Source organism: Manis pentadactyla, chromosome 4 (genome assembly GCF_030020395.1).
Source record: "Manis pentadactyla isolate mManPen7 chromosome 4, mManPen7.hap1, whole genome shotgun sequence".
NCBI classification, from domain to species: Eukaryota; Metazoa; Chordata; class Mammalia; order Pholidota; family Manidae; genus Manis; species Manis pentadactyla.
The window spans coordinates 135615539-135636998 of NC_080022.1; the positions used below are offsets into that span (position 1 = coordinate 135615539).

The 21460-nt window shown below is 45.4% G+C and overlaps 1 protein-coding gene across 2 annotated transcripts in view; it reads right to left on the reverse strand.

Moving 5' to 3' along the window:
• The window catches only part of DNAH2 (dynein axonemal heavy chain 2), a 94536-nt gene extending 79306 nt beyond the window's left edge, over positions 1-15230 (reverse strand). For both annotated transcript variants that reach the window (XR_008997173.1, XM_036896153.2), the window contains exons 1-5: positions 15138-15230; positions 13693-13802; positions 13397-13579; positions 5672-5733; positions 3407-3577 (exon numbers count right to left, since the gene is read on the reverse strand). Coding sequence is in view for 1 of the 2 variants with exons in the window: in XM_036896153.2 (XP_036752048.2) it covers positions 3407-3577; positions 5672-5733; positions 13397-13565 (402 nt within the window). In the remaining variant the exon portion in view is untranslated. The remainder of the gene's footprint in view (positions 1-3406; positions 3578-5671; positions 5734-13396; positions 13580-13692; positions 13803-15137) is intronic.
• Between the last annotated feature and the right edge of the window lie 6230 nt (positions 15231-21460).

A 21460-nucleotide genomic window follows, 5' to 3' on the forward strand; every position in this document is an offset into this window, starting at 1 on the left:
TCCTCAAAGTGAAAGTGAAAGGGTTGGATATTTTATGTTTTATTCAATTTTCTCTAACCTAGAGAAGTTCATGAGGGGATGCACAGGTGGCTAAGGCTAATTTAAAACAGTGTTAAATCTTTATTAAACTACCTGTGCTCTTTCTCTTTCCAGATTTTGTTAAATGCCCTGTCTAAGGTTCACTGCAGCTCACTGGGCCCACTACTCCTGTGTGGAGGATGGTTTCCTTAACTCAGTGCACAGACCTTTCGTTGGTCACCCACTTTTAAAGTGTATTAGATTAGATTATGCTTCTTTCTTTTTTCATTTACTCCTGGGTGGTTTTTCTTATTTTTTTCTGCTCTTATGTTTTGCTCATTTTATCAAGTATTCAAGGGTAATCATTTTTTAAGGAAATTTCAATTAGCCATCTTAACACAGGAGATCACAATTAACTCTGTGATCTATTTAGAATGTATTTTGTCATGCTCAATAGATTTTTTCAGCTTTACTGAGGCATAATTGACAAGCAAAAGTTGTATATATTGAAGATACACAACTTGCTGCTTGATATACATATATATTCCAAACATTATCACTGAAATCAAGCTAATTAGCATATCCATCATCTCACATAGCTATCTTTTGTGTGTGTGTGGTGAGAACACTTAAGATCTACTCTCTTAGCACGTTTCAAATACACCATACAGTATTATTAATTACATTCACTATGCTGAATATTAGATATCCAGAATCTAAAGGGGGTATTACCCTTTCCCTATTTTATTGAGATATAATTGACCTATAACATTGTATTCGTTTAAGGTGTACAATATAATAATCTGATATATGTATTTATTGCAAAATGATTACCACAATACGTTTAGTTAACATCTGGCACCTCACATAGTTACAGTTTTTTTCCTTATCACGAGAACTTTGAAGATCTACTCTCTTAGCAACTTTCAAATGTATGACACAGTATTGTTAACTATAAGCACCATGCTGTACATTATATCTCCAGAAGTTTATATTTTAACTGTAAGTTTGTGCCTTTTGACCACCTTCACCCATTTTACCTATCTTCCCATCCCTTAACTCTGGCAACCACCAATCTGTGTTGTGTTTCTATGATTTAGGGTTTTTTTTCCTAGATTCCATACGTGAGGTCATATAGTATTTGTCTTTCTCTGTCTGATTTATTTCACTTAGTATAATTCCTCCAAGGTCCATCCATGTTATTGCAAATGGCAGGATTTTTTTTTCCTCATTGCTAACTAATATTCCATTGTGTGCATGTGTGTATATATACATTTTCTTTATCCATTCATCCACCAACTGACAAGTAAGCTATTTTCATGTTTTGGCTATTGTAAATAATGCTACAATGGGCATAGGGTGCAGATATCTCTTTGAAATAGTGATTTCATTTATCCTTCAGATATATATATACCCAGAAGTAGAATCACTGGATCATATGGTAGTTCTAGTTTTAAATTTTCGAGGAACCTTCACACTGTTTTCCCTGGTGGCTGCACCAAATACATTCCCACCAATAGTGCATAAGAGTTCCCTTTCCTCCTCCTCCTCACCACACTCGTGAACTATTGTCTTTTTGATGATAGCCATTCTAACAGATGTGGGATGATATCTCATTGTGGTTTGATTTACATTTTTCTACTTTGTGATGCTGAACACCTATTCCTGTACCTGTTGGCCATTTGTATGTCTTCTTTGGAAAAATGTCCTTTCAATTCCTCTGCCCATGTTCAAATCAGATTGTTTAGGTTCTGTTTTGTCTTTTTTGCTATTGAATTGTAGAGCTCTTTTGGATATTAACCTTATCAGATATATGATTTGCAAAGGTTTTCTCCCATTCCTTGGGTTGCTTTTTCATTTTGGTAATGGTTTCCTTTGCTGGCAGTAGCTTTTTAGTTTGATATGGTCCCACTTGTTTATTTTTGCTTTTGGTGTCAGAAACTTTTTATCCTTTGACCACATCTCCACATCTCCCCCTTCCACCAGCTAAATGGATTTTTTATTGCAGAAATGTTTTGTTTTCCATGTTTTCCAATTCTATCATTGATTAATCCATCATTCCCCACAGATTTTAAATGCCAGTTCTATAGAAAATGCTTACATATTTTCTTACTTTACGTTGCTTACATTATATATATTCTTGTCCCAGTACAACTCTGTTTTAACTACTGTAGTAATAATTGTCATATTCACAAGTCTCCTCCATTACTTTCCTTCTTCATTATTTTCTTTGCTATTTTCATGCATTTTTCTGGATGTATCTTTAAATCCTTTATACAAGGGATCTAGGGACTGTGGCACTTTGGAGTGGCATTAAAATGGTACTTCTTTTAGATGGAATGATCTTTATAATGTTAAGATTCCCATCCAGAAACAGGATATGGCTCACCATTTATTCAAATCTTCTTTTATGGCCCTCAACAAAGTTGTTATCTTTCATATAAATCCTACATATTTTTGTGCAAATTTTTTTGCTCCTTTCGTGAATGAAATCTTTTTTCATGATGTTTTGTAGCTGATTATTCCTAATATACAAGAAAGAGCCATGACCTGTTTTTGCCTTTGTTGAATATGGAGAGCTTCACAAATTGTGTCATTGCACAGGGCCATTGTCATCTTTATTACCATTCTGATTTTTGTATATGTGCTGCCAATAGAAGCAAAGCAATAGCCATTTTCTTTTCCAACATTTTATTTCAAAATTTTGCAAACATACAGAGAAGTTAAAAGAATTTTATAATGACCTCTACACCCACCACCCAGACTCTACCACTGACATTTTATGATACATCTGGTCTTGTGTCTCCCTACCCATGGTGTGCCCTGCACTGATGTATCCTCCACATTGTTGAAATAGTTATCTAGCTAACCCACGAAAGCCTTAATATAGTTCCCTCTGGGATGGAGGCCAAATTCTGTAGCATAATATACAAGGCCCTCCACAGGCTGACCCCAGCCCACCTTTTCAGCATCACTGCCAACTCTTTTCTTTGACCATAAAGTGTTCTTCATCTGAACAGTTCTTCTCCAGCCTTGATGAAATCCTCCTTACCCTTCATCCCCAACTGAAATATCACCTCCACTGCCACGCCTGCCAGCATTCCACTGGCTACATCAGTTGCTCCCATAAAGTCACTATAAAGCTTTGCCCATACATCATGATATAATGCATTTTTTATACATCTTCCCCACTAGACTATGAGATCATCAAAAGCAAAACCCCTGAATCATTCCTCTCTGTATCCTGCTGCCAGGCAGGATGTGACACATCATGAGGCTCAACAGACTTTGGGCACAGGAGATAAGACAAAGATGACAAAGAGACTCAGAACACTCAGCCCCCTGCCCTGGGAGGCCACACTGGAGCCTGGGAAGGCAAAGTACCCACCTGTACAGGCATGCCCAGATCAAGTGTCAGCCCCAAACAGGGGTCGATGAAGATAGTGAGGATGGGCTCCGAAGGGTCCTGTGCAAAGCGCTGCAGAATGGCATCATGTTCCTCTGTCCATGTGGCATCTGCCAGTCCTGTCAGCACAGCTCGGGACAGGAAAAGGGGCTTCTACAGGAGAGCGGAGAATCAAAGCAGGTACAACTGTTAGGATGAGTCATTTCTCCCATCCATGATCACATGTGAGGACATGGGGGAGGAGAGAAGTAGTCACACAGGTCCAGAAGGTGACTTGAAAGCTGAGGATGCCTTGAGTGATAGGTTTCAAGGTTTTAAAGAAACAGTATCTCTTTTTGGTTTATTTTGTTTGTTGTTTTTTTAAAGAAACAAATTGTCTTGCCTGTCCAGGTAAAAATAGAATGGATCATAGAGGAAAACTAAGGTACATTATCTTCCCAAGATACTTCATTTATGTGTGTGGTTGTAAAAATGTAGTACCAAGCAGCCCTCATCTTCAAAGTAAAATTAATTAATGGAACATATAGAATATTAGCCTAAATTAAGCAATTAGGAACAAGGAGATGACAAGCTGGAAAGAGGATAAGGGTGCAAGAGCAATTTCTTCATGATGCAGCCTTCTCAGGATACTGAAATAAGTACCAGATGTTCGGTAAAAGTCAACTGACATTGCAGTGAGGAAGAAGTGAAAGGAAAAAGGAGAGACTGGAAAAAACTAAGGAATAAATCAACTAGATGGAAAATAGATTGTAACTGGTGGCTAGAAAAAAAATCTGTAGAGCTTTACTAAATAAGTTAAGGAAATTAGAAGATATGCAGATATTGCTCAGTGAACTTGAGAAGTTACCCTGTCCTTCTCCCAGTACCCCTGGAAGATGAGAAGGCACCTCTTTTACTAAAAATTTCTAGGTCAAGAGAATTTAGTGATCTAAAAATCTTTCCTATATAAAGATACAGATGAATCAATGAGAAAAACATGAAGACCCTGATAAATAAATGGATAAAAGGACATGTACAGACATGTCATGCCATAAAAGAGAAAATGAAAATATGAAAAAAATGTCCAATTCCACTTGAAATCAAAGAAGTACAGATTAAAAAATAGCAAAGATGTATTATTTATTGCCTGTCATTTATGGGCAATCTGACAATGCCCAGGCCTGAAAAGGGCTTATTGCTAGTGAGAGGGCAAAAACTGTAATTCACTTGGAAAACAGCTTGGCATTATACATGAAAAGTGTTAGAAATGTTCTTTACTCTTTGATTCAGTAAATCCATGTACAGGGATCTATCTTGAGGAAATTTTAAGTGTTAGTTTTATTTATAATATTCATCACAGTATTACTACAAGAGCAAAAAATTAGAAATGGCAAAATGTCCAAGAGTAATGACTTAACTATGGTATAAACATCTGATCAAGTACTATATGGCTATAAAAAACAGTGCCTCAGAAAGCACAGAATATTATGAAGAATGATAAAACATTTTGTGAAAAATACTTAATAAAAGATTATAATATGTACAGTTAAGATTATTTTTTTAATAACTTGCAGACCTATACACAGAAAGAAAAGACATATCAAACTATTAACATTACATGTGTTTAGGCAATAATGCTATGTTTTTTATTTTACCTTTTGTTTTATTTTTACATCCTTCCAATTTTTTCTCTAATGAATAGTTATTACTTTTCTCTCCCTTTTAAAAAAATTTTGAGGTCACCACTTAATTCTAATCCAGGTAACTATGGGTGTGGCTAGTTTATGAGGCAATGTGGAAGTAAAGGTCAAGGGGTCCTTTAGTGCCAATTTCTAAAAGGGCTTGAAGTGGTTTCTGTAAAGTCTTCAGCCAAGGGAGAGAACTGAAGGAAGAGAATGTCTCAGAACTCAGTATCCAATTAGGACGATGTCTGCCCAGCTTGTTCAACTTGTTCAGATGTCACCATGCAACTGATAAAGCTTGCTGTGGCAGACTGACACAAGGTGGGGAGACAAGGACAGGACAGCTAAGAACCCTGTTCTTCACTTACAACCCTCTTCTGCTAGAAGGGTGAGGGGCGTGGATAACTTTGCCCTTTACTCAGTGAACTGGATTTGTGGTGAGTAGGCTACCAGCAGAGAATGAGTAGAACTCACCAAGTAACTAAGTGACAGATTGAAGAGAATTCCTCATAGGCCATTCTACAACTAATCCTTTGACTCACCAGTTGTTAGGAAGGAATATGTCTCAGAGAAAACCCAAACTTACCACATCTACCTCTATCTCCTGTAATTCTTCTTTCTGTACTTCAGGTTCCTCCAGTGTGGGCTCTGGGAAGCAAAAAAATTCCAAAATGGAAGCATCCCTTAGAAAGCTAAATGTAGAGTCACCATATGACCCAGCCCTTCCCTGTCCAGGTATATACCCAAGAGAATTGGAAGCAGGGACTTGAAGAGATACTGGCATGCCGATGTTCATAGCAGCACTAGTCACAATAGCCAAACGGTGGCCACAACCAGAGTGTCCATCAGCAGATGAATGGATAAACAAATTGTTGTGGAATATTATTCAGCCATAAAAAGAAATGAAAGTCTACTACAGTGCTACCCCATGGATGAGTCTTAAAAACATTATGCTAAGTAAAAGAGCCAGTCACAAAAGACCACATATTGTATGATTCCATTTATATGAAATGTCCAGAACAGGTATATCCACAGAGACAGAAAGTAGATTAGTGGTTACCAGGATCTGGGGGTAAAGGGGCATGGAGAGCGACCGCTAAAAGTCTAGGTTCTGATGCAACTTAGAAGATACAGAGGTCATCTGGTACCAATTTCTCAAGGTGCTTGAAGTCACTTTTTGAGTGGGGGGATGAAAATGTTCTAAAACTAGATAGTGGTGATGGTTGCTTTGTGACTATGTCAAAAACCACTGAATTGGATGTAGGAGAAGCAAGATGGCAGCGTGAGTAGAACAGCGGAAATCTCCTCCCAAAACCATATATATTTTTGAAAATACAACAAATACAACTATCCCTAAAAGAGAGACCAGAAGACACAGGACACCAGCCAGACTACATCCACACCTGCGAGAACCCAACGTCTCACGAAGGGGGTAAGATACAAGCCGCAGCCTGGCAGGACCCGAGCGTCCCTCACCCCAGCTCCCAGTGGGAGGAGAGGAGTAGGAGCAGGGAGGGAGAGGGAGCCCAGGACTGCTAAACACCCAGCCCAAGCCATCTGCACGGGAGCACAGACACACAGTGTGTGGGGTGCTGGAAACTAGGGAAACAGGACAGTAAAACCTGTGAGTGGGTCCCTGCAGCCAGCGCCCCTGGGACTAAGAAAAGCGAGTGCTTTTTGAAAGTCTTAAAGGGACAGGGACCCCACAGCTGGATGGAAGCGTCCCGGGACACTTAGCCCAGCAGCTTGGAATCCCAGGGAACTCCGGGCACCCTAACCCCCTGGTAAACAGTGCAGCTTGGAGGCTCCTCACGGCATTAAATAGCCTCCCAACCGTTCCCCCTACGATGCGGCTCTGCCACATTGGAGAAGCAGCCTGAGGCTGGCCACGCCCGCAGCAACTGTGGAGCTCCATAGTGGCCAGGCAAGAATTAGAAGCCCTGCCTGCACGCAGCTACCCAGCACAAGCCACTAGGGGTCGCTGTTCTCCCAGGAGAGGAAGGCCACAAACCAGCAAGAAGGGACTTTCTCTTAGCCAACACACGCGCCAGCTCCCCACAAATACCTCTATTGCCATGAAAAGGCAGAAGAATTTGATACAGACCAAGATCACAGAGGCAAACCCTGAGGAGATAGACCTAACCAATCTGCCTGAAAAAGAATTAAAAATAAAGCTCATAACCATGCTGATGGAGCTGCAGAGAAATATGCAAGAGCTAAGGGATGATGTCCAGAAGGAGATTACAGAAATGAAACAATCTCTGGAAGTATTTATAAGCAGAATGGATAAGATGCAAGAGGCCATTGATGGAATAGAAACCAGAGAACAGGAATGCATAGAAGATGATGCAGAGAGAGATAAAAGGATCTCCAGGAATGAAACAATATTAAGAGAACTGTGTGACCAATCCAAAAGGAACAATATCTGCATTATAGGGGTACCAGAAGAAGAAGAGAGAGAAAAAGGGATAGAAAGTGTCTTTGAAGAAATAATGGCTGAAAACTTCCCCAAACTGGGGGAGGAAATAGTCTCTCAGACCACAGGAGCCCATAGAACTCCCAACACAAGGGACCCGAAGGACAACACCAAGACACATAATAATTAAAATGGCAAAGATCAAGGACAAGGACAAAGTCTTAAAGGCAGCCAGAGAGAGAAAAAAGGTCACCTACAAAGGAAATCCCATCAGGCTATCATCAGACTTCTCAACAGAAACCTTACAGGCCAGAAGAGAATGGCATGATATATTTAATGCAATGAAACAGAAGGGCCTTGAACCAAGAATACTCTATCCAGCACGATTATCATTTAAATATGAAGGAGGGATTAAACAATTCCCCGACAAGCAAAAGTTGAGGGAATTTGCCTCCCACAAACCACCTCTACAGGGTATGTTAGAGGGACTGCTCTAGATGGGAGCACTCCTAAGACTAAATAGATGTCACCAGAGAAAATAAAACCACAGCAAAGAAAGCAGAACAACCAAATACTAACAAAAGGCAAAAAATAAAATCAACTACCCACAAAAGCAGTTAAAGGAAACACAAAAGAGCACAGAATAAAACAACCAACATATAAAGAATGGAGGAGGAGGAATAAGAAGGGAGAAAAATAAAGAATCACCAGACAGTGTTTAAAATAGCTCAATAAGTGAGTTAAGTTAGACAGTAAGATACTAAAGAAGATAACCTTGAACCTTTGGTAACCACAAATCTAAAGCCTGCAATGGCAATAAGTACATATCTTTCAATAATCACCCAAAATGTAAATGGACTGAATGCACCAATCAAAAGACACAGAATAATAGAATGGATAAAAAAGCAAGACCCATCTATATGCTGCTTACAAGAGACTCACCTCAAACCCAAAGACAGGCACAGACTAAAAGTCAAGGGATGGAAAAAGATATTTCATGCAAACAATAGGGAGAAAAAAGCAGGTGTTGCAGTAGTATCAGAAAAAAGAGACCTCAAAACAAAGAAAGTAACAAAAGATAAAGAAGGACATTACATAATGATAAAGGGCTCAGTCCAACAAGAGGCTATAACCATTATAAATATATATGCACCCAACACAGGAGCACCAACATATGTGAAACAAATACTAACAGAACAAAAGGAGGAAAGAGAATGCAATGCATTCATTTTAGGAGACTTCAACACGCCACTCACTCCAAAGGATAGATCCACTGGACAGAAAATATGTAAGGACACAGAGGCACTGAACAACACACTAGAACAGATGGACCTAACAGACATCTATAGAACTCTACATCCAAAAGTCACTATTTACAATAGCCAAGAAATGGAAGCAACCTAAGTTTCCATCAGTAGATGAATGGATAAAGAAGATGTGGTACATATACACAATGGAATATTATTCAGCCATAAGAAGAAAACAAATCTTACCATTTGCAACAACATGGATGGAGCTAGAGGGTATAAATAAGCCAGGCGGAGAAAGACAAACACCAAACGATTTCACTCATATGTGGAGTATAGGAACAAAGAAAGGCTGAAGGAACAAAACAGCAGCAGAATCACAGAACCTAAGAATGTACTAACAGTTACCAAAGGGAAAGGGACTGGGGAGGATGGGTGGGAAGGGAGGGATAAGGGTGGGGAAAAAGAAAGGGGATATTACTATTAGCATGTATAATGTGGGGGGTCACGGGGAGGGCTGTGCAACACAGAGAAGACAAGTAGTGATTCTACAGCATTTTACTACGCTGATGGACAGTGACTGCGATGGGGTTTGTGGGGGATACTTGGTGAAGGGGGGACCCTAGTAAATATAATGTTCTTCAAAAAAAAAACCACTGAATTGTACACTTTAAAAGGATGAATTTTATAGTAAGTAAACTGTATCAATTTTCTTTTAAACAGCTGACTAAGCATGGAGCAGGGGAGAGGAGGGAGGCAAGGGAAAGCAGCTGGTCAGTGTTACGGTTATTCTAGGCCACCCATTCCTCCCCCAATCCTCTTCCCATGTGGAGAAGTTGGGGTCCACTGACATCAGCCCCTCTCCCAACCACCAGACTGCTGGGTCCTCATCCCTGCCACACCCACTCTGGACTCCCATGAAACCCAGGAAGGCGTCTGACTCCTGATGAGTTGCTTACACAGGAGACTGGATAACGCTTGTGGGTTTCCCATCTCCCATGGGCTGAAAGGGGGAAAGAACAAATGGGAGGGAAGCAAAAGGCCTTGGGGAACAGGACACTCCATTATCCACAAGGAAAAACTAGGAAGGCAGTGAGGCACAGAGACTGAGGAAGGAAATCACAGAAAAGATGGAATACACATTCCAGGAGCTTAGTGGTGAGTAGGACAGGCAGCTAAGAAATTAATCGCCCTTTGAGAAAATGCAGGGAATTCAAGATTTCAGACAGGAGCACAGCAAAGGAAACCATCAACACAATGAAAAGGCAACCTACTGTATGGAGAATATTTTGCAAATGATATATCTGATAAGGGGCTAATGTCCAAAATACGTAAAGAACTCATATAGCTCAACACCAAAAAAACCCGAAAACAAATAACCCAATTAAAAAATGGGCAGAAGACCGACCTGAAAAGACATTTTTTGAAAGAAGATATACAGATGGCCAAAAGGCACATGAAAAGATGCTCTATATCACTAATCATCAGGGAAATGCAAATCAAAACCACAGTGAGGTATCACCTCACAACCGTCAAAATGGCTACTATCCAAAAGAAATAACAAGTGTTGGCAAGGACACAGAGAAAAGGGACCCCTCCTACATTGTTGGTAGGAATGTAAGTTGGTCCAGCTACTATGGAAAGTAGGATGAAGGTTCCTCGAAAAACTAAAAATAGAAATACCATATGAACCAGCAGTTCCACTTCTGGGAATTTACCTAAAGAGAACAAAATCACGGATTCAAAAAGATATATGCACCCCTATGTTTATTGCCACATTATTTACAAGAGACGAGATATGGAAGCAACCAAAGTGTCCATCAGTAGATGTATGGATAAAGAAGATGTGGTACATATACACAATGGGCTATTATTCAGCCATAAAAAAGAAAATCTTGCCATTTGCAATAACATAGATGGATCTAGAGGGTATTGTGCTAAGTGAAATAAGCCAAGTGAAGACAAATACCATGTGATTTCACTTATATGTGAAATCTAAAAAAAAAAATGAAACAAAATGAGCAAACAAAACAGAAATAGACTCATAGACACTAAGAGACTGGTGGTTGCCATGGCTGAAGAGAGTGGGGCGCTGGGTTAAATAGGCAAAGGGGAAAAGGGGCACAGAATCTCAATTCTAATATGAATTAGTCATGGGGATGAAAGTACAGCACAGAAAATATAGTCAACAATACTGTGATATCTTCCTATGTTGACAGTAACTACACTAGTTGGGGTGAGCATTTAATAATGTAAATAACTGTCAAATCACTATGTTGTACGCTTGAAATGAAAATAATATTGTATATCAACTATACTTCAATAAAAATTTAAAAAATTAAAAATTAAAAGGAAGATTTCAGGCAAAACAATCTCAAGTAAACTGATTTTTGTTTTCTATTATACAATGTAGATAAAGTCTAAATCATGAAATATGATTAGTATATGACATTCATGGACACATGCAGGAAAAATTTAAAAAACAAGCTCGAGAATGATAAACACCAATTCAGGATAGTGGTGAGGTCTGGAGAAGGAAAGAAGCATTTGGGAACTCGGGGGGCCAAACAGAGGGGTTCCCATGTTACTCTCTCAGTTTATTCTTACACTGGGTTATGGCTCTATGGGTGTTCATTATGTTACTCTCCATACTTTTTCTAATTTGCCAGAAAAACAGGTCTACAATCCCTTATCCAAAACCCTTAGAGTCAAGGATACTTCAGAATTCAGAATTGTAATATAGTATAGTATGGTATGTAAACCCTCGCGCCCCCTGGAGAGCTCTAGAATGGCACTCCACTATCAAATTTTTAATATTACTAGTATCTCTGCAGTAAAACATATGAAAATTTATATTAAGTGGCCTAAATAGCCTATAAATACCTTCATGTCAGTTTAGGTTATGTATTACCACCAAATAAGTTTGGATGCCAAACTTTGGGGAAAAAATTTTTAGCTCTTAGGATTTTTTAAAATTACAAATATGGGATCATGAGCCTATACTAGTCGTACTACTCTTTTCAACAGTAATTGAAGAGCACTTACAGAAGCAAAGGTTGTCAATACAAACCTCAAAAAGGCATTTGCCCTTTAACCCATCATCCTTTGCCAGAAAGGGTTTTAGGCCCTGTCTTTGGTTGCTCTAACAAAACCCCACAGACTGGGTGGCTTATAAACAACAGAAATGCGTTTCTCACAGCTCTAGAGGCTGGAAGTCCTAGATCAGGGTGCCAGCGTGGTTGGGTGAGGGCCCTCTGTGGGTCACAGACCTCTCAATGTGTCCTCACACATGGAAGGGGCAAGGGATCTCTCTGGGGCCACTTGTATAAGGCACTAATCCCATTCATAACAGTTCCACCTTCCAAAGGCCCCACAAACTAACGCCATCCACATTGGGCAATGGGATTTCAAAATACGAATTTTGGGGGAACACAAATATTCAGACCAAAGCAGGCCCCTCTGTCTCCTGTGGGACAGGCATCAATTCCTCCTCAAGTCCCATGAAAACAGAGATGAATGTTCACTTCAGGGCTTCCTGGAGTCCCAAGTCTCATCTGAACCTCTATCAGAGTTAAGGGTCATTTGGAAAGTTCCACATCAAACAATAAAAAGGCTTGGAGCTAAAGAAGTTATAGATCCTTAGTGCCCGGAACTTTTAGAAACTCCTTCTCTTCCCACCCCTGATGATTAAAATTGAACCTCACTGCTTTCCTTCCTCCTGCCCCCTATTCCCAGTACCCAGCTTCTAGGAGCCAGTCCCATTTTAAACCGCTTTCAAGAGAACTCAGAAGAAAGAAATGTACATTTTTAATGTCTAGATCCTAGGGCAAGGCCCTTTGTACCCTGCACCTTTCTCCCATGCTGATATTTAATCTCTCAACTTTTAATATTAAAAGGGGATTCTGTTTCTCTCCATGTTGACAGGCTGCTAGCAGTGTGAAGAAGGCCCCATGTAAAAGGGGAGGGCTATATAGCTCACAGCCATATCTACACCGGCCAGTGCTCTAAGGGACAGCCCGGGACAGCAAAGGCTACCAAAAAACTTTGAACCTTACTGACCCAGCTCATCCACAGGGAATCCTTGAGATCAAAGCCACAAAAGGCAGCCTCTTTAAGCTCTTTTCTCTCTCAGTCTAGACACTAGGTTTCTTTTCCTGTGGCCCCGAACCTGAACCTGCTCAGTCTGCCAAGGCCCTGCCAGAATGAGGGGAGTGCCTTAAACAGATGGGAGAAAGCATCAGTCAGGCTTAGGATTCAAAGGGTGGCAAAGCGGACTGAGTCTCCATGGTGATGGGCTTAATGGGAGAAAACATTATTTGTTTTGCCACCCAGGGTGAAAATGGGAAAAGGGAAGAGATCAAACCCTTCAGCGGGTAGGAGCAACCAGGAACACTTGAAATAAGGAAGAAGAGGCTAAGATTAAGGATTGGCTGGTGAGCTCTTGGTGCATTGGGGGGGAATCTTAAGATAGAAAGAACAAGCATTAAGGCTGGCCAGGAGGAAAACACAAAAAACGGGCCCAGTGGCAGGCCTGAGATTTTGCTGAACCCCTGCCACTTGGCTATAAGCAGTGGAACCTGCTCCTCAGCTGAGACCCTCCTTAAATACACACATTCTGCCCCCAAACTCCTCTCCAGCATGTACCCACCAGGCTCTTTCTTGAGAGGCTCGGACTGGGGCTCCAACTCACTGGCAGCTGGGGGGGCCTCAGCAGCCTGTGAGGCCAGAACTGCCTGAGCAGCTCGCCTCCATGCGCTTCCCTGGCCAGCGCTTGCCTGGCCACTCCCTCTACGCTTCTTCTCAGATTTGCCGGACATCGTGTAGGAAAAACCTGCCAACAGACAGGAATCTGGGAGTCCACAGCCAGATCCACCCTCAACCCAACCACCGACACATGTAATCCCTTCTGAGTTCACAAACTGACCAAGACCCCCAATATCTTACCTAGACGTATCCATGCTGGGCTCCATTAACCACAAGGGGCCTCCCAGTCCTCCTTTCCCTGGGATAGCCCACTTTCTTCAGAGCATTGGGTCAAAAATTAAAGTCAGCCCCTCAAAAGGCATTAGGAATAAATAGAAGTAAAGATGGTAGCCCAACAGACACCCCCACTAATGAGGGTTTAGAAAGCCCCATCTCTGCCCTGAGGATGAGAATGTGAGATAATCAGAAAAAGACCTACCAAGCTGAGGTGAGGGTGTATGCACCCCTGATCACCCTACCCCGCAGGGCGGTGGGTGAGGGAGGGCAGGCCTAGAGCAGGGACATCTCCCCAGGTTCCTCACTGTGTCAAGTCAGTGAAGCAAACCAACATGATTTTCCTATATACCTTCTATCTTCCCCACTTATCCACCCCCTCAAAGAGGAGAAATGGAAAAATTATCCTCCTATCCACACTAAAAATTTATAAGTCTCTTTAGCTTGTAATTCCTGAGGGGAAGGAACCTTCTTTGTGGGTACTGAAAAGGTCTCTTAATATAGCTGACTGAGTAATGATGTGCTCAGTAATAATGAAGACCAGAATCGTCTGACTCCAAATGCCCTGAGAACAGTTTGGAAGAAGGAAGAACAAAAGTCATCCAACACTGAATTTTGAATGGTATCTGGGGGAAAAAGAAATGAGGGATGAGGAAGGCCACAGCAGTGCCTCTCTCAGAAAAGTACTATGGCAGGAAGCAGGGGCATCTCTGGCAGGGGGTCCTAATCCCAAGGGCAATATCTGATTCTCTGGGAATTCCCTCTTCATTCAGCTAAAGCCTGACAGCCACCTGTGGCTTTCCTTCCTCATCCCCACAGGCTGCCACAGGCATTGATCACAGGTTATGAGTTTCAAACTTGAAAGATTTGTACCTTGCTCCAAAGAAAAACACTCTATCAGGCCAACACATCAATAAAAGCAACTTACGGCAGCCCTCCCAGGCTCCGGAGTAGCACCAGGCTGCACTCTACCTCCAGCTGGAGCCTCAGGAGCATTCAGCTGACTAGTTTGGGAGCCCCCTTCCCGTGGAGTTCACCCCACGATCTCACACCACAGGCCCCGGAAGGAGCTGTTCTACTAGCCTGGCACTCACTCCCTTACTCAGGAAATACTGTAGGGGACCCACCTTCTCAAACCGACTACAAATGAGCAATTTCTTCTCAGGTTAGCTTCCTCACACAGCTGTCACAACTGCCCCCGCTTCTTATCTCGACCCCAATTGCCCTTTCTTCTCCCCTGCCCCCGCAACTGCCCCTTCCCCTCCCTCTCCCCAGCGCAGTTGCTCCTTCCTTCCCTGCAACTGTCTTTGCTCTCCCTTCTTCCACAACTGTCCCTTCCACCACCTCATTACTGCCCCTTCTCCCCGAAGCGTCCCACTTCTCCCCTCCTCCCCTCCGCCCCCGACACACACCTCACAACACCGACCCTCTCTCTCCTCCCTAGGCCGACGGGTGGGACACTACAGCTTCGAAGTTGCCCCGCTTGGCCCTCTCGGATCCGCGCCTGCACGCGTCGCCACGGCAACCTCGGGTCGGGAGGGCACCAGCGGCCCGGCCTGCTCGGCGCAGGCGCGGTGAAGACCATCTCCCTTACCCGCTTGGCCCTCGTCTCACACGCAGGGAGCAGGGGCAAGAGAGCTCGGGGGCAAGGAAAAGCCACTTAATCTGGCAGGCTGGAGGGTGGCGGGGTTCTGGTCCATTTAATAGGCTGGGGATGGAAACAATGAGCTACTCTCCAAACGGGACACTGAAAAGGCGGGGGGAACCCAAGCATTCGACCCCACACCCGGGTCTGTGCGCTCCGTCCCGCACGAGTCCAGCAGATGGCGCCCGGCGTCCCCCCCCCCTGCGAAACTCATTGACTCTATAGAAGGCGCTCCAGGATTTCGAGACAGCCGTGGCTGCAGCCGGGTCCGGGGGAAAAACCGGGGCTGGAGCACCCTTGCCCTCCCACTTGTACCCGCATCTTAGTTCGGACCGGGGTCTAGGCTCGCCGGGCACCACCGGGCGGGGGAAGGGAGGAAAGAACGGAACCGGAATTTTTGGAATCTAAGGATTGGCTTGGAAAGCATCGCTCGTTTTGGGGGGAACGGGAGGCGGGGACTCCCTAGGGAAGGTGACCGGGCCGGGGAGGGGCTCGGCTCTCCCCATAAGAACAAAGGCTGAGTACTGGGAAAGCTAGAGAAGGGTGTGAGAGAAGGGGCAGACCTAAACCAGGGCTAGGGGGCGCTGCCGGCCGGGGCCGCTGGGAGAGGCGCCCAGAAGGCGAGAGTGGTACCTGCCGGGAGGAGAAGCTTTAGGAGGCCTGGGAAATACAGGGAGGAAGCCGAGTCGGGGGATGGGAAGGCACCCTCCCTGCTTCCCTCAATAGTGCCTAATTAAGACAAAGCCAGCAGCGAGCCCACTGATTACATTTCCATGAGGAGCTAAATTGATGACATTTTCTTTGCTGGATGAGGAGGGGGAGACGCTGGCACCTCAGTTCGTTCCCCCTTCCTGGCCGGTGTTCACACCTGACAGGTCTCATTATACCAGTCTGGCACTGTGGGAAGTGTCAGTCTCTGATACTCCTGAAGGTCCACACCCGGACCCAACCTTGACCTCTCCATCCCACCTATCCTCTCCTAATTTCCATAACTGACAGCCCCTACCCTTGGCACCCCAGCACCCCATTATCTTTAAAGTGGGTTTCTGAGCTCTGATTTGTCATCTCCTGCACAGCCCACCATCCTGTTGCTGAGGGCAAGGACTGAAGGACTGAGTCCTGCCACACCACAAAACCAGCCACACAGCAAGCAGGGCTAAGTGGGTGATCGTCTAACCAAATAGGCAATGGGTGGCAGAGAGAGGTGCCATGATTGGTCAGGTTCCCCAGGGAAAAGTCCCAAAGGAGTGAAGATTTGGGGGGGGTGTGAGGTGGGGAGACTTACAGGCAGGGCTTATGGCTCCCTCAGGGAAAGGAATGTTATAGACCCCATTTCTTTTCTGACTCACCCCACCCCACCACCACCAAACTTGGCTGTGCCTAGGGATCCCAGCCCCCTACATTATGCTAAATAGGTAATCAAACATCGCACTTTGCTAATTACTGCTCAATCCGATTAAACACTGCTGAAGCTCATCAACAGAGGTGGAGGTAGGGGGAAGGGATGAGGGGGGCAAACCACAGCTGTGATGGGGGTCTTGTCCCCAGGGGCTCTAGGGGACAGCTGAGAAACAGCCATGGTAGCAATACTCAGTACCTCCCAAAAGACAGGGGCAGAAGGGCTGTACCCGCAAGACCCTTAGTCTTGCTGCACCCTCCCAGCCTCAGGCTTTCCCCTCCCCTACCCCAGACCCTTCATTACTCTCAGAACCCAGGCATCTGGCCATTCCCACAGCTACACACACACACCCCTGTCCCAGATTTAATAAGTTCTGTTCTCTCACTGTCAATATTTGATTTCTCAGAGCCATCTCCACGGAGAAAGGGGGGCTCTTCCCTTGCTTACCCCCTACCTTGGCCTTCTTTTGCCCACCCCAGTCTCTTTGTGCCCTCAACCTTCTCTGAAGTAGCTGACTTAATGAAATGATATTAAAGTCTTAAGCAACTCCAAAAGAATGGTTGTTATGGTAAAGGGAGTGGGCAGGACGCCTGGGTCCCTGAGGGGAGCAAGAGTTGAGGCGGGGAAGAGTCAGCCAGAGGCTAAGGTCCAGAGGCCTCAGTCCTCAATGGGGAGCAGCAGATTTGGGGTGAGCTGGGGGCCAGACCTCTGGATCTCGGTGACAACAGAGGAGTGAAGCCTGGGAGCTCTGGGAAGGTAGGAAGAGAGGACATTCAGAGGGTGGGGGGCTCAGCTTGCTGTCCAGAGCATCCGTCAGGGATGGAGAGGCCAGCTGGGGGGATCGGGCCTCTGTGCCAGCAGCCTCCCTGCTGCCTGTACCCTGGGCTGGTCCCGTGAGAACCAGAGTAGATTCTTCTTCAGCCCTGACTCATCCCTCTTCCCCCCTTCTCTCCCAACAGACCCCCACAGGTGATTTGTAGCTGATGCTCTCACAATGGTAGGGGCCAGGAGAAAGTCGATCCATGACAGGAAGAGCAGAGAGCTTCCAGGAGAGGAGAGAGCAGAGGCCAAGAGATGGGAAGCCAAGCACCACCCCCACCACCCTCCACCCATCCTCATCGCACTCCCCTGGGGACCCTGGCCCAGCCCCAGTCCCCTTGGGGTGGTGGGAATGCAAGGACATTTGGCTGGGGCTGATTGATGAGGCAAGCGGCAGCAACTGGGCACTGAGGCTGCTGTTTGCTGAGCACACAGATTCCTCCCCACTCGCCAGCTGCTGCCCCCTGAGGCTGCTCAATCTCCCCACCGCTACCACCACCAGCCACTAGGGTTGGAGGGAGCTGATGCCTGAGTTTCCGAAGACAACTGAGGGAAGAGGGAGAACCAGGACAGGACACCAAATGCTTCAAGCCCCTCTGACAATCAGGGGTGCCTGGGACCTGGTCCCCTCGAACTCCCTGCAGGACTCCACTTCCCTGCTACCTTTCAAACATCTCTCCTGCTGCCAAGTTTTCACTCTCTTTTATGCTGCATCCTTTATCCTATCCCAACCCTACTCTCTGAGCTCATCCCAGCCAGTCCCCTGTCTCCAACCACCATGCAACATTTCTCCCAGCTTGCCTACAGATCTTGAAACTTTCCCTAGGGGATGAAGGTGCCCCATGTTCTCAATTTCCCATAGAGTCCCTTAGGAAGCTCCATTTTTCATTCTGACTGAAATTCCAGTTATGATGTCAACCGTTTCTCAACAAAAATTCCCACTGCAACCCTTTGCTCCATTTTCCTTTCTCTAAAACTCCCAACATAAGCTCCTCACCCCACCCCCCCCACACACCCCTCAATCTAATTTACATCCTACTTTTGTTTGGGAGGGTGGCAAAGTCTGAGCCTCTACCTGCAGCACAGCCCCCAGGAGAGCCTCAATCCCATGTGGTTTTGTGGGGGACAGCTCTGACTGCTGTGGTCCCCAGCCCTCTCAGGTTCTTTACTTCCACTCTGCCCGCCAGCTCTAGGTGCAGAACAGCAGCCATACCACACCCCCAGAGAAGCTCAGAACATCATCCTTGCCTTCAAAACTTAAAATTTTAGTAGAGGAAAACACAACTCACATATACCCAAGAAACAAAAGGGGGAAAAAATGAAAAACAATGTTATACCAACTTCCTAAATGTGGATTCTAGATCCTAAATGACTTGCTCCCCGACAGGCTGGAGCTGGAGAACAGGACACATGTGGAACATATCTGAGGTTGTGATGTCCTTCTTGGTGTTTCCAAACACATCTCTGTGCTTCGTACTTGCTGTTCCCTCTGTCAGGTATACTCTTCCCCATAGTTCATGCCTTAACTCCACATTACTCAAGGACATGATTAAATGTCCCCTCTTCAGAGGGACCTTCCTGGCCTCCTAATCTAAAGCATCTCCCTGTTCCTCTGCATTCTCTTCATCATGTTACTCTGTTTATATCATTTATCACTACCAGAAATTTTACTATGTTGTTTCCTACCAAAATCTGGACTTCATGAAAGCAGGAACTTGGTCTTACTTACCATGTACTTCCAGTGCCTGAAACAGTACCTGGAAGAAAGTAAACCATTAATAGGGATATGGATGGAATGAATGAACAAATGGATGTCTTCTGTTTGTTTCATTGTCGTTTTACCCTCGGAGTGTGTGTGAGTATTTGTACACAGGAAGAGAATTGGATGGCATGTGTTGTTCTGGGTGGAAGCCACTGTGCTTTCAAATATCTCAGGGGATACCCAAGTCACCAGACTTGTGGGAGGCTGTAGTCTGTGTTGTTAATTGGGGTGGGGAGCAGAGAGACTAGATGCCAGTGTTCCAAGGGGTGTGTCCAAGGGAGCTGTGCAGAATGCGCTGTTCCTCTCCCCAGCTGTGCATCTGTCCCCAGGTGTCTTCCTGTCTCTCAGCATGTTATGATGTCTTGGCTGCTTTGGTGAGGTGTTTGCCATGGAGACTATCCCCACTTCTCTTCCCTCTTGTCTCTCCACCTGTGCCTCTAGCCATAAGGGTAGTGGGGGGTCTCCTGCAGCTCCCTTGCCCCCTCACACACAGCCCTGCCCCAGCCCTGGACCCCTCCCATTTTCACTGGGCCCTGTTGCTGGGCTCTGGGTTGCCATAGTGACGGTTGCCAAGTCCCTGAGGCTGATAGCCAGCGATGGGGCTGTCGGCTCCATCCACGCGGGAGGCTGAGGGGGGCTTCCCATTGTGTGGAGAAAGGGATGTTGCCGTGACAACCAACCCCCACTAAGGGGCAGGGACCAGCCCTTCCACCCTCCTCAAGCCTCTCCACCTCAAGCAGCTCCAGTGTGGGCTCAGAAGGCAGGAGTACATTCCAGACGGCCCACCACCCGGTTCCCTAAAACCAGAGAACCCAGTTTTCAACTCCCCCCTGACAGTGCCAGCACCTCTCAGTACCCGGGCATCTTGCTCAGACAGGGGGGAGGAGCTAGAGCCCCACTGGACAGAGGAGGGGCAGGAGGACCCCTTGACCTCCAGGCAGATGGGAGACAGCAGGAGGGGACCTAAAGTCAGGGGAGGGGTGGGCAGGGCAGGGGTTGTGACCCTTGCCGAATGGCTCTGGCAATGCTCCTGACGGCTGCTATTGTGGTTGGAGAAAGGGGCTGAGTCTAGGGGGCTGGGCACCTGGGCTTTTTAGGGAAGATGATTATGGTTACACAGGGAGCCAGGGGGCAGGCAGTTTGATGCTTGGATCTCTGAGTCTTCAGGATAGCCACATCCCTTCTCCCCACACAAGTCCCCAACAGCAAAAGTTCCCCAGCCAGAGGTGGCTTGGGCAGGGATGGTAGGGGATAGACTTGAACACATGAACATGTTTTTCCACTTTGTTTCAGACTGCAACTTGTCTTATCTCTGGTGCTTCAGCAAGACACAGGCTTTCCCTGTGTGTGAACATATACTCACATGCATCCCCACTGGATATACTGCCAACTCCCGCTCCTGCCTGGGCCCCTCTCCCTCTCCTAACTGGGGCTGCCCTCCCCAGCTCTCGCACCCAGCACACTTTCCCTACCCCATGCTCTGCCCACTAGGCATTCCAACCCAACTCTCCCTGTACCCCTTCTCTTGGTTTCCTGCAATCCAACCTTCAGCTTAAAAGTCCTTCTAAGCACCAGTTCTCTGTTCCAATTCAAATCCAGTCATTCTCCAGCCTCCACGTCAACTTTTGAAGTTTTTTATTCTTTTTTTTTTTTGGTTTTTGTTGTCCAAATTTCCCTTTTACAGTAAAACTACTGAGGAGACGGCCATACCCCGCCACCTCCCCCATGGCAATATCAACTTCCTGTTCCCTGGAAGGAGCAATTAGAAAAATCAGGAAGGAGCTGGGAACTACAGCACCAGAGAGATGACTTGACCTCTGGTGAACAAAGCAACCATCTTGGCTGGTGATTGAGGTGGCTGACATTTTGCCCAAGGGCAGCTCTGATCTAATAAAATGAGCTGGGAGGAAACTGAGGCAATACCCAATTGTGCACTAGAGGGCAGGAAGGGGTATAAGCTGGTCACTGTGGCAACAGCGGCAGTTGCTGAGTACCACATCAGTAGACCAGTCAGTAGGCCACCTTTCTGGTCACTAAGAAGGGAGCTGTGTTGAGTTTGAAGGAGTAGGAAGTGGAGGAGGTGATGAACAAGACAGCCTGCTAGGTTACT